The 12,995-nt window shown below is 39.4% G+C and overlaps 1 protein-coding gene across 3 annotated transcripts in view; it reads left to right on the top strand.

Moving 5' to 3' along the window:
• The first annotated feature begins 1,289 nt into the window (after positions 1-1,289).
• TOLLIP (toll interacting protein) overlaps positions 1,290-12,995 on the top strand; it is a 41,518-nt gene continuing 29,812 nt past the window's right edge. Inside the window, exon 1 of one of the 3 annotated variants that reach the window (XM_063289321.1) lies at positions 1,290-1,813. In XM_063289321.1, the coding sequence (XP_063145391.1) occupies positions 1,742-1,813 (72 nt within the window). In that variant the 5' untranslated portion in view covers positions 1,290-1,741. The remainder of the gene's footprint in view (positions 1,814-12,995) is intronic. The other 2 variants (XM_063289319.1, XM_063289320.1) reach the window with 2 other exon arrangements.

The following is a 12,995-nucleotide window of genomic DNA, read 5'->3' as shown; positions in this document are numbered from 1 at the left end:
CCCTTAGTTCTACACTACAGTTTATGTTCCAGTGGCGCTGCGCGTTAAACCGCTGAGCTTGCCAATCGGAAGGTTGGCAGTTCGAATCCGCGTGATGGCATGAGCACCCGTTGCTAGTCTCAGCTTCTGCCAACCGAGCAGTTTGAAAACATGCAAATTTGAGTAGATTAATAGGTACCGCTTTGGCAGGCAGGCAATGGTGTTCCGTTTAGTCATGCCAGCCACATGACCACGGAAGTGTCTACGGACAAACGCCGGCTCTTCGGCTTTGAAACGGAGATGAGCACCGCCCCCTAGAGTCGGACACGACTGGACTTAATGTCAAGGGAAACCTTTACTATGTAGACTTAATGCAAAGCAGGGCACAGAAACACAGATGCCTTACAACTGCCGTTCCCAGCTTCCTTCCCCACCTCTGGTTCTATTTACACCTACTCTATTTCTTCTCTTCTGCAGTAAGTGTTCAACATACAGTATATTTCACAAAATAATCTAAACGGAAGGGAACATGTTGGGCACTAAGCAGTCAGCCAACAGACAGGCTGACCACAGCTCTTATTCATGGCTGTCTGTTGGTAGGAAGCCGAAAGAGATACGATATAGTAGTTGAAAAAGATGTATCACACACCCTTCCCATAATTTTAGGCTGCAACTCTGTCTACTGATCCCGCCACAAGAACTGCACTGTGCAATAGCATTTACTATGCCAAACAGCCTCCCTAAGCTGGGAGTCACGTAGGAAATGAAGTGATAGAATTCTATTTCAAGCTGCAGCAGGCTAGAAAAGGATATTTTAATCCTCGTTATTATTAAAATAAAAATTTCTCCCTTCTTCCATTCGAAAGAAGCCCTTGCTTTCTCCCTTCTCTCTTTCGAAAGAAGCTCTTTTTAGCATCCCCAAATAGATTCCCTCTGCAAAGAATTCTTTCCACTACCTGATTTTTATTTTGTGTTGCATGGGAGAAAGCAAACATGCTCCTCAAACTCGCGAACACATTCAAACTCGACAGCTCAGGCTTTTACTACTTATTTCAGAGCACACCTTCCCCTTCTTATCGCTTGCAGTGACTGGAAGACGAAGAGCGATTCTAAGGCAGTCGCACAGAACGGCCAATCCCAAAAGAGAGGGGGCGGTACCAATGGGAAAAAAAATCGCGTTCGCGTCGTCCAATTTTCCGTGAGCGTTAAAAAAACGATCTTGCCCCGCCCACCCGGTTCTGCCAGCCAATCGGATGACTGCTGGCGTCGATGCATCGGGACCCTATTCTTTCACTCGCGCGGTCTGAATCAGTAGCTGAACACCCTCTGAGGAAGTGGGGGTGTGGTTGCTTAGGCTAAGTGACGTCAATAACGGCGAAGGCCGAACAGCTGAAACGTTCAAAAAATTTCAATTCCTACGGCAGTACTGCGTACTAACGTTCAGCAGGTCCGCGGTACCGCCCTCCGTATCCCCACCCTCAAGAGTGAATCCTCGCCTAACGTCGCGCTCCCTCAGAAAACGATCACGGGAACCCAACGTCACCAGCAAAAGGCCAGTGGAGGTGACCGAAGAACAACGACGCTATAGGACCGGAATTTCCTCTGTTTGACGCATGCGCCTGACCACATAGCGGTTAGCCCGGCGGCGCCGGCTGCCAGGGGAGCCTTGAGCGCAAGCGCAGTGCTAAATAGCGGTGGATTTGGGGGCGTGGCGAGACAGAAACGAAGGGGAATCGGCCGACTTTTCCTGTTGGAGCAACGGATGACCAGCGAGACAAGAAAGGAGGCTAAGGGAGGTTCCATGGCGACCACTGTTAGTACACAGCGGGGCCCGGTGAGTCGTGATTGCTGTGAAGACGCCGAGGACCTTCCCCCGCTCCTCGGCCAGTTTTGGTCTTCAGAAGGGGACGGGAGGAGACCTCGCCGGCCTTTCATGGGGATATGACAGGGGTTGTGCACTGGTTTCTTCCCCCTCTTCCATTCTCTCTTCCCCGCCCTGGCACATGGCGTAGCGCATAGGCGCGAGCTGACAGCCTGGTGGCCATAAAAGCGGGTGGGGCGGGGACGGGCAGCGCCAGGGCCACGATGGGCTTGTGAACGGTAGGTGGTGTCTGAGGTCACACTGGGTAGAGTCACTTCCAGAGGCAAACGCAGCTGGTCCGAAGGGCGAGAAAAAGCACCGCGTTGAGTGGGGCCTTGGGACCATTAGAAGCTCTTCAAATTAGATCATCCTGTTGATCCGTCTAGCAACGAATTTAGTAACTCTTTGGCGTTTCAGGCTCAGATTTTTCTCAGTAGTAGATGGTCGTGTCAAAGACTGAACCTAGAATTTACCAAGAGTGCTCATTCCTTGACTTAAAGAAGGATGATATTGTTAGGTTTCTATTTCTTTCACTTACTAAGCATCCTTACAGAGTTTGGCTATAAAGGCCTATTTTTGGCTAGTGCGTTAAATTATTTTTGGCTTTGCTAATAGACCACCTTGTTTCTCTTATTTCTGCTTAGTCAGGAACATGTCTGTTTCATCTAAGACTGTCAGATCTCTGTTAGAGAGAGTCTACCTTTTCAAACATTTCAGGTGGGAAGTTTTTTTTTTGTCCAAGAATGTAGATACAATTTTATATCTGCACTATTTACTAATGATTAATTTGTCTGTAGTTTTTATTTTGAAACTGAGTTGCTCATCCTATGTCTCTTTAAAAGAATATGTGGGAAGATTGTAGAGCAGATAATAAAGTGATCCGTCTAACTGAAACTACAATGATTATTAGAAGCCAGCATGGATTTGCTAAGAACAAACAGAAATTTATCAAAATAATCTTGTTTATTTTTTTAAAAAAATGAGTAACTTTTAGATTGGGGGAATGTTATTTATTTTGATTTGACAAAGTTGCCCATGAGATGCTGTTTGGCAAGAATGAATTTGTGGTGGTATGTCTATTAGGTGCATCCATAGTAGGCTTGGAAATGATATTCAAATAGCTTTTCATCAGACTCCAGTGAGATATGAAGTAAAGTTTTAGGATTGTTACTTGGGTTGAAAAGATGGCGACAATACTTATTAGACTTGTAGGTGATCCATAACTGGGTGGGTTAGCTAATACTCTAGAGCTAATGTTTCTCAACCTTGGAAACTTGAGGATATATAGACTCAGTGCCCAGATTTCCCCAGCCAGCATGCTGGGTGTTGAAGTCTACACTTATTAAAGTTGCTAAAGTTGAGAAACACAGCTCTAGAGGATAGAAATAAAATTCAAGATGATCTTGATGTTAGAGAATGGATTGAAATGGCAGAATTAATTTTAACAGAGACAAATGCAAATAGCATAGTATTTCTTGTGCTGGCATTTGCCTTTTTTCCAATGTACTATTACCAAGCTATTGATCTCCTTTCCTATACAAAAGGGGATACCTGGCTTGGCAATAGTGAATTGTAAAACAAAAACAAATGCAAATTTTGGCTGCATCAACAAAAGTACAGTTTCTAAATCACAAGAAATACTAAAATCACAAGAAGTATTATTTATTGGCCAGACCGTACCTCAGGTCTTGTATCTAGTTCTACGTACTACATTTTAGAAAGGATTAACATGAACTGGAACAATTCAGAGAACAACAGTGATAATCAGAGGACTAGAAACTAAGTCTTATGAGAAGAGATAGAGTGAACTCAGTATGTTTAGCCTTGAGAAAAGATAACTGAAGGAGCATATTATAGTACTCCAGCTATCTGAAGGGATGTGTCTCACTGAAAAAGATCAAAACTTTATTCTCTTACACTGCTGGAGACAGAATAATGATCTTAAGTTACAAGAAGGCATGTTTCAATTAAATATTAGGAAAAAATTCTAATAGTAAGAGCAGTTGACAGTAGCACCAGTTAACCAGAAACCAGAACCATGGTGGGCTCCCCTTCATTTGTGTTCAAGCAGAAACTGAACAGCCATATTTCCAATATAGAGTTTGGCATCTCAGAAACTCCACAATCACTTAGATACCCTTATAATTTTTTTTAAATGGTTAAAGTGTTTTTAAATTTTAAAAAGCTAGGATTTTTCAGTGTCCTGCCCCATTTGAGCTAACAATAAAAGTAGCCAATTTTCTGGTAGTTCTTTTCAATCCTTGACTTCAATTTGGCTGCAGGAGAACCAGACTGGACTAAATTTGGAAATTCGTAGTCCACAGGCAGGCTCGCAAACACCAAACAGCATAGTCCTATTTTATTTATCAAATTTTGCCACACCCATCTCCCCCCAGAAGAGGGACTCTGGGCAGTCCTATACCAGCCACAAAATTCAGACATAGAGAACAGGACTCCAGATATCAGGGCTGTAGTCAGATAAAATATGTTTCTTCTTCTTTGGGAGAAAGAGGGAGAAATGAACTTGGTCCCCTGTATTTAAATAAAAAATTGCCTTGATACAAAGCTGACCGTCATTCCATCTTTATGCCCTCTGGCCTTTGATGGATCCTCATGTCTGACTGCATTTCTAGTTCTATTTAATATATTCAAAAAGAAAATTTACTGTTTTATCCTGCATTCCTTATGGTTCTGTCTTAGGCTTTTCAAATAAGTAGATGTAGAGGTATGCAAGAAATTTGCAGTGCAGAATGACCTATTGACACACATTTTTATTTCCTGTATCTGTACTTCTGCTTCTGGGTTTTTGGTTTTGCAATTGGGCTGGTCACACTCTCTCAGCCCTAGGAAGAAGGCAGTGACAACCACTTCTGAAGTTCCTGCCAAGAAAACTACAGGGACTAGTCCAGGCAGTTGCCAGGAGTCAGCAATGACTTGAAGGCACACACACACACACACAGTATGTAGGCAAATAAAAATGTCTACATTAGGTTGGGGAAACATATATAAATATTTAAATATATAAAAGTTGTGTTTTTATTGCTTTGTTTAAAGGCGTTTAAGAAGTCATAACAGTGTAGATAGAAATCTTCTGCATCTGTATGTTTCATTCTTGAGCTTGTAATTCAGACTTGCTTTTGGTGGATTGGAGGCAGCCTGTGTCAATTACTATGCACAAATACATAATGCTATACATGTAAGCATTTTTATTTACAAATAGAAGCACATTTTATGTGTATACACCCCTTTAAACTCAGCATTCTGTGGGGAGGAAGGTTAAAGTTGGTTTAACCCAACAACTCCTACAGTTCTGCTCTTTTTTCTTTCATCTGCAGTTGTTGCAGCCACTGTCAGTGACTGGCTGCAAAGCTCAGCAAGATAGTGTCCTTTTAGAGCAGAAGCTAGTGTGTGTACTAGAGGTGCTCTGTCTATTACACTGAGGAAAGTAAACCTTGGCAATGTCAAAAAGTGCTGATGTACACATAAAGAATAGATGCCAGCAAACAGTTATTAGAGAAACATTCCAAAATCAGAGTGCTCTTCTGGTAACCAGTTCACAAATTGCATTAAAACATGGTTTGTTGAATGGTGGGTTATTTAAATCATAATTTATTGGGTTCACATAATATCCTAAACATAGACTATGGTTTACAAGCCAAACTGACCCAGTTTGTAAAACATGCAAACCAATACTAAACAAAACCAGAGTAGGCTTTTTGTAATGATAAATCATCCGGTGCTTGTTCTTGCCTTCTTGGTGTATGAGTATAAATACAGTAGAGAAATCAGCTTGATGGAGGTTAGCTTTGGAATCTGTAAACTTTTGTTGTATTGTAATCTTGTTCCTAATTTTTCCCAGTGCTTTGTGGTCAGCAGTGAACTGTTTGAGAACCATATATTTTCATGTTAGTCTGAATTATGTACTGACTTCATATGAACATATTACTGCATATGTAAACAAGTACATGTACAACCTGTCACACTATTCCCTTTAAAGATAAACACAAAGAGGGGGTAAGAAATAGTGGACTAAAGAAATTAAAGGCATGAGATAAGAAAATGCAATGCACTTAAACCTAGTTTATACCAAAACCATTCACTAAACTTCTCCTTATCATTCTCTCCTTGCTTCTACACATTGACGCATTTCATGTGTTGGCTTTGTCAGTGCCATCCATCCCTTTCTTTTAACCTATTCACTTTTTCTTCATATTTATTAATCCAATGTATATGACTGCCCATCTACCTAAGAAACTCTGGGCCACAATTCATACCCTCCCTTATTTTATCACACACACCTCTACATTCAGCTTTTATGTTTTGTGTGACACATCCAACTCTCATGTCAGGAGAACTAAGCAGGCATAAGCATGCTGTTAGGCACAAAGTTTTTATTATTTTGACATTCATTCTTCAACACAGACCACATACTATTCATTATTGTTGAGTCATTGTTGAGATGGGTGGTGGAAAAATGCGATAAATAAATAATCTTTTTCCTAGCATTTGCACAGCTTAATTTTTTTTTCAGTCCATTCTCCCTTTTATCTTGAATGTTCTTCCAAGGCACATAAATACATTTGTCTGCTTCACTTTTTTGCCATTTATGTTTAACTTGCAGTCACTCACTCCATTTTCTCTATCAAACAGAACTACTTCAGCTGTGAAAATGTATTTATAAAAACCAGTCTTCTTGTTGTATAATAAACTCTAGCAATCATTGCACATCATTCTCAGTATATGGGTTGGTTCCCAGACTGATAAAAATTCAGATAGACTTATGTAAACAACCAACTGCAAACTTTCCTGTTATTAGTTAAGACACTTGTTTCCTCACTGATTTCTAGAAAGGCTGTGGGAAAGAGAATCAGAAAGTAATGTACATGGTTCTAAACTGAAAATAGTTCACTTGCTGAAATTCTTATGCCCATACCCCTTTCATCTTGGTATACTTTGTTAAAGAAAACTCAGTTTTCAGTTTTGGCAGCTGCCAAAGAACCTGACATTTAGCTAACAACATGACATCATTGTCATGCAATAGTACACATACACCCACATCCTTAACCACCCAGGAGCATTCCTTACATGAATGTTTACCCATGAATGTATTAACCAACTAAGGGGCATCACTTATCCTTGTCTTACTCCAGGCTTAATATTGAACCACTGGTTAAGGATTCCATTCTCACATATGCTTTACTTCCATCATATAATGCTCTTACTACATTCTGCAACCAACCTTCAATCCTATCTTTGGATAAACCTTTCTATAATTCAGAATTTACTTAATTATTTGTTTTCTCTAAATCAACAAAAGAGCAACCACATTGCTTAGTGACTGAAATTCCGGTCCCAATTGTGGCTGTTAAGTGAGGACTACCTGTACTTCCTGGAATGGGTGGCCCCCCAGTCAGTCACTCATGGCCTTGACATGTCATGGCTTGACTGTTGCAATGCACTTTGCCTAGGTCTGCTTTTGCAAGCCACTCAAAAACTGCAACTGGCCTCAGCATGCTGATTTGACACCCCTTCTTTGTGAGCTGCACTGGTTGCTAGTATGTTTCTGGGTTCTGTTATTGGTGCTAGTTATCACCAATAAAGTCCTAGGTGGCATGGGGCCTGATTATCTGAGGGATCACCTGTGTCCTCTGGTTTCTGCCTGTTTTGTAAGAGCTGACAGAGTGGGAATGCTCTGGGTCCCCAAATAAGTATCATCTTTTGGGACCCAAGAAGCACACTTTCTTTGTTGCAGCACCTGCTATCTAGAATGATGCCTGCCTTGACATCTAGACAGCTCCCACCCAGATGGCATTCCAGAAGGCCTTAACTACTTGGCTGTTTTCCCAGGCCTTGGGATAAGGTGGATGGAACCCCTTGATGGATATGTTTGTCATGAGTTTCATATGTTTTAATGTTAGTTATCTGGATTTACCATTTTATTTATTTCCCTTACTGTATTTCCACTTATTGTGTGTGTGCGTGTGTGCGCGTTGCTTTTATATTGAGAGCTGCCTAGAGTCAGGCAGCATCAAAGTAAAATAAAATAAATACATGATACTAAACCCCAAAAATATATTATAGCTTAGTATTATGTCCGAATATAACCATCATATTTAGGACTATATTTCAGATTTATAAAATTCAGAGCATGTATGTGTTCTTAATTGGAATAGTTTTAACGCCTACTTTTTGACAGCAACAGTGGGTAGTGAAACTTAATTTTCTAATAGCAACATGCCCTTCTTATGTGCATGAAAGCTTTTTTTTTCTTCTTATTCTAAGAAGCAATTTTGTTAGTTAATGTTTAAGACTATACATTTGAGTGTTCAAGTGCCTTTGTTCGTTTTCATTTAGAAGGGAGCCACTGACAAAATATACTCTGGAAGGCAAGTCTTCAGAATGGCAATACTAACAAATAGCCACTGAATGATGCTGAAGAAGCACAGCTTGCTTTTAGTTTAATTTTTGTCCCAAGGAGATCTATATTTGCTTTCATTTAGAAGGCCAAGATGAACTGATTTTACCATGTTAATAATTTGTAACAGCTGGAATCATTTAAGAAAATAAATTCTGCAGATACAGTCTTCTAATAGTGTGAGGTCTATTGATTTGTGGAACACTGATGATTAAGTGTGCTTCCTGGACAGTCCTTTCAAGAAGCAAACTGGCAGTTTCTCTTCTAAAGCCTTTCGATAGGGTAATTTTCATTGTTCTTTTAAGTGGAACTTTGCAATATATTAGTATACCTTTGATATTTCATACTTACATTGTAAAAATACCCTTTCTGTGTAGTAAATCTTTTGACTCTGTTGAAGCTCTGAGTTTATATGCATAAGATGGCACTGTTGAGTTAAATCTTATAATAATAACTGAATCCAAAGGCTGTGGCTAAGTTCATATTGTTTTTGTGTTCCAAGGCCTCATTGTTAATATATCAGACATTGCTTCTAATATCTCATAATGGTGAGGGGAAAAAAGTAAAAGTAGCTCAGACAGTCACCCATGTGCTGTCATCTCTTGCGGCATACTGTATTTAAAAAGAATGGATCTGAATATTAAAATGAAAAAGGTAATAGTTGGAACATCTTTGGGCTCAGAATAGTAGCTGATACTGAAATGTATCTTTAGCTGTCTGATAATTCTCACCTGTCTGCCAACTGAACATTATACTGAAAGTCAGTCAATTCTTGTTATTTAAGAGATAAAATTTCCATAAACCTAGTTGAATTATTAGACTGCTTATTCCCTAGCCAGCCTGATACATAGGTTGATACATAGGTTATATTCAGAGGGTAGACATCCTTACTAAACTTAGGAGAGAAAGTTCCCTTTCAGGTATCCTATGACTACCCTTTCAAGGCTTTGTATTCTAAATGTGTGCCTTCCAGTTACACAGAAAAGACACTGGCACTCTGGTAGTATTTGCTCCATGCGTATTTCCTTCTTGTTCCACCCAGAGGGCACAAACTGAAGTTTACAAATTGCAAGTCAACAATTGTTATACAATATAATATTTTGGAGTTAGCTCCCACAGTTACAGTGATGGCTGCCATTTCTTAGATAGAGTTGTACCTGCCAGGTTTTCTAGCCCTTGTTGCAAAACAAACCATTCTTTTACAATTTAAAAATAAATAGAAACCAGCATGTTACAGAGCACTTGTCTCCACCTTTATCTTTGGCTCCAATAATGTTTCTTTAATCTCAGCCCATATATTCTTAGGAAATGAAGATTGTGGGAAGATTCAGCCTGGTGTTTTCTTTGAAAATATGTGCCTACAGTACCTGCACAGGTGGAAAAAGATAAGCTAGAAGGGGATGATAGGGAGCATCCTGGAAGAAAACATTCTCAGTTGTTTGTCTTTTGGTATAGGAATGTTTTGTGACTAGACATACCCATCATGGCAGCCCTTGCATGAAAGGGATTCCTTCCATGGCAACCACTTCATAAAAGTTCCTGTAATGTGGCCATGTTATTTGAAATGTGCCAACAGGGCATAACAATGGGAACTTTTCCATATTTATTTGTTTTCTTCATCTTCATCAATATATTTTATATTTATATTTACTGTATATTTATATGTATGTGTTAGTATTAGTGAAAATAACTTCATCCCACTAATGGCATTTGCACTATTATGTCTACAATTTAGTTTGTTTTTCTGTACATATTAATGAAATAGACATTTTCCCAGATCCCAGAACCATAGTGATAAATGAATGTCTTGCTACACTGCATAATGCTTATACTTAATCATACTTTAAGAGTTATTTAAGACTGTGTGTGTGTCTATATTCTTTTTCTGTGATGGGCATTTCTTACAACGCAAGCTTATAGAGATTCACATTAGGTTAGAGCACACTCACAGTGGACCTGAAGATTAACCTTGTCTCCCTCTAGTATACATCTAGGAAGGCTGTTTGGTCAAATTCCTGGCCAAGAACAACTTCCTTCCCCTAATGAGGGTGGTGTTTTGTTGAAGGTTTATTTTTTTCCTCCCTCAGTAGCAGTAGCTAGCAGTGAGGAAGAAAAGAAAGGAATCTAAGCAGCATCCTCCCCAGCGTCCACCAAGCTGTTTTAAAAGTTAAGCCCATAAGAAAAAATGATATCTGCTATTATTTTACATGTGGATTTTACTTAAACTGCAAAAAGTGCATGAGTTACTGTACTTGGATGGGACAACATCCTACCCATAATGAGGGTTATTTATTGTGAAAATGAAGTGGTCACACTAGTAGACTATAAGTTTGTTTAATAATGTACCTGCGCAGTGTAACATCCCTTTTTTCTTCCTGTCTCTTTAAGTCATCTTCCCACAAGTCAGCTCAGGAAAGATCCTCAACCCATCAGAGCAGATTTTGTGGAGAAGGCTGTGCAGAGAAAGGGGGTACCGATCACTTAATAAAAGTCTCCGATTTTCATCTTGTATGCTTTATTAACTACTATGCATAAATTCCTTTTAAAACTACAAGTGAATAAATAATAAAGTTTTGGAATTCCATATAATCAGTCTAAATAACATACCAACCAGATCTTTAGGTATATAGATTATTTAAAGATGCATTTTATCTGTTTTTTAAATGAATTGTTTTTGAGGTTTGTGGCTTCATTGATAATCTAGGATGACATATGATATACTATAAAATTATAGTTATTACAGATAATGCAGTGCAGTGAACATACAAACATTCCTAATTCTAATTAAAGAGAAGAGGAAAGGTCTTTCATGGAAGAATAGTTAAAACTATTTTTACATTTATAGTAATAGCTGTGAAAATGTCAACATTTATACTCTCAGATATAAAACCTGAAGTCTAGATACTAACTTTAAATGACAGTGGAAGGTTTTTTTTCTTTTAGTAATCATGGGTAAATACTTACTATAATCTAGTATTGGGATACTTGTTTTTCCAACTATTCTCTTCACCATCAAAGCTTCAGTGGCAGAGTGTGAGGGATGTGGGTAATGATAATGATGGCAGTGCTGGGCATGATTATTAGCACATGAAAATGATGTGTATAGTAGGAAGCATAAAGAACTATTAAACTTAATGTAGCAATGGATACATCAGATGTTTTTCCCAAAATATTTTAGCACAGATAAATGCAACTTGTAGCCTATGGATTTTTCTGAGAGCTGTCTCCAAATTTTGTAGTGGCAGTTAATACACTGCAGGAAGGGATGCAGTATGCTCATGGCTTTGCTCCTCCAATTCTCTGCTGTTGCCCTGTGCCACTCCTTATTGCCAGGCTACTTCTCTGCCAACGTCTTCCTTCCCTTCTCTTCTCTTCCCTTCCCTTGAACTCTGTGCTGTTTTTTTCTCCCCCTTCAGTTCTGTTTTGTTTTAGGTTTCCTTCACCATTGCCTATCTCTGTATTTAGTGTTGTTCATGATTGTGGGGTGCTGGGGGAAATAACTGATGTGTGTATATTGAGGTGTACATATGGTGTATGTTGAGACTTGGATCCATTCTACCTTTTGGCTACAGAGATCACGGAGAAAATAAAAGGGGGTACTCATTGAGGCCCTCTGCCTGATAAAACTATGTGTTCCTTCTTTTGTAGACTTAAACAGAAATGTGTGATGCTACCAACACTTAATGACTAGGAAATCCCATTTATTTGAATTGGGGTATTTCCTGACCTTGTACAATACAATTACAGGATTTCTTGATGTATTCCATTTTCTGAAGAAGTATATGGAGGAATGTATGAATCAGAGGTTTCTAATAATCTCTCTTCCTTTTTTTTGGGCCTATGTGAAAAAGGGGTATTCTCTGATATAAAATTATACATATTTTAACCTGGATTCACTCAGTACAGGTTTGCATAATAGTTTTATGTTCAATTTATCTAGCCACCCATCTCACATATGTGACTCTGGGCAGCTTACCAAGTTAAAAACACATTAAAAACAATAAAAACTATTAAAACCAAATAAATATAATCAGCAGGAGAGTGCAGTCAGTTCACTAACAGTATATTCACTTTGTAGGCTCCATAACCACTGCAAGCAGATCCCCAGGCCAGATGGCAAAGTCATGTCTTCAGGCCCTTCCAGAAGGCCAAAAAGGTTGGGCCCAATCTGACCTCAGGGGGAATAATGTTCCAAAGGGCAGGTGCTGTGTCATAAAAGCTGTTCTTCTGAATCCCATCATATGGCATTCTTTTGTGGATGGCACCCACAGCATGCCCTTTCTGCTGGACCTGATGGGATGGGAAGATGTGGTTGTGGAGAGGTGGACCCTCAGATAAGCTGGCCCCATACAGTGTAGGGTTCCCAAAACTATAGTTCTGCACATTGTATCTTTAGGGTATGTAAAAATACATTTCATAGTTGTTGGCTACTTTGTTGATAAGTACTGGGAAAAGGGTTTTAAAAGTTGTGGTTTGATAGATACATTATCAGTAGCTGTGATGTTAAAACCTACAGTATGATCTGTTACAGTGAATTCTGCCTTGCACATAAATTCATTGAGCTTTTTTCTGATCAGGCTTTCAAGTATAAATACACATTGGCTAGAAACTGGGAGACCATGAGTTCTAGTCCCACCTTAGGCACAAAACCAACTGGGTGACTTTGGGCCAGTCACTTCTCTCAGCCCTAGCAAGAAGGCAATGGGAAGCCACTTCTGAAATCTTGCCAAGAAAACTGCA

This window comes from Candoia aspera, chromosome 1 (assembly GCF_035149785.1).
Source record: "Candoia aspera isolate rCanAsp1 chromosome 1, rCanAsp1.hap2, whole genome shotgun sequence".
In the NCBI taxonomy this organism is placed as follows: Eukaryota; Metazoa; Chordata; class Lepidosauria; order Squamata; family Boidae; genus Candoia; species Candoia aspera.
The sequence above is the reverse complement of the archived record's forward strand: the minus strand, read 5'-3'. Positions and strand labels throughout refer to the sequence as shown.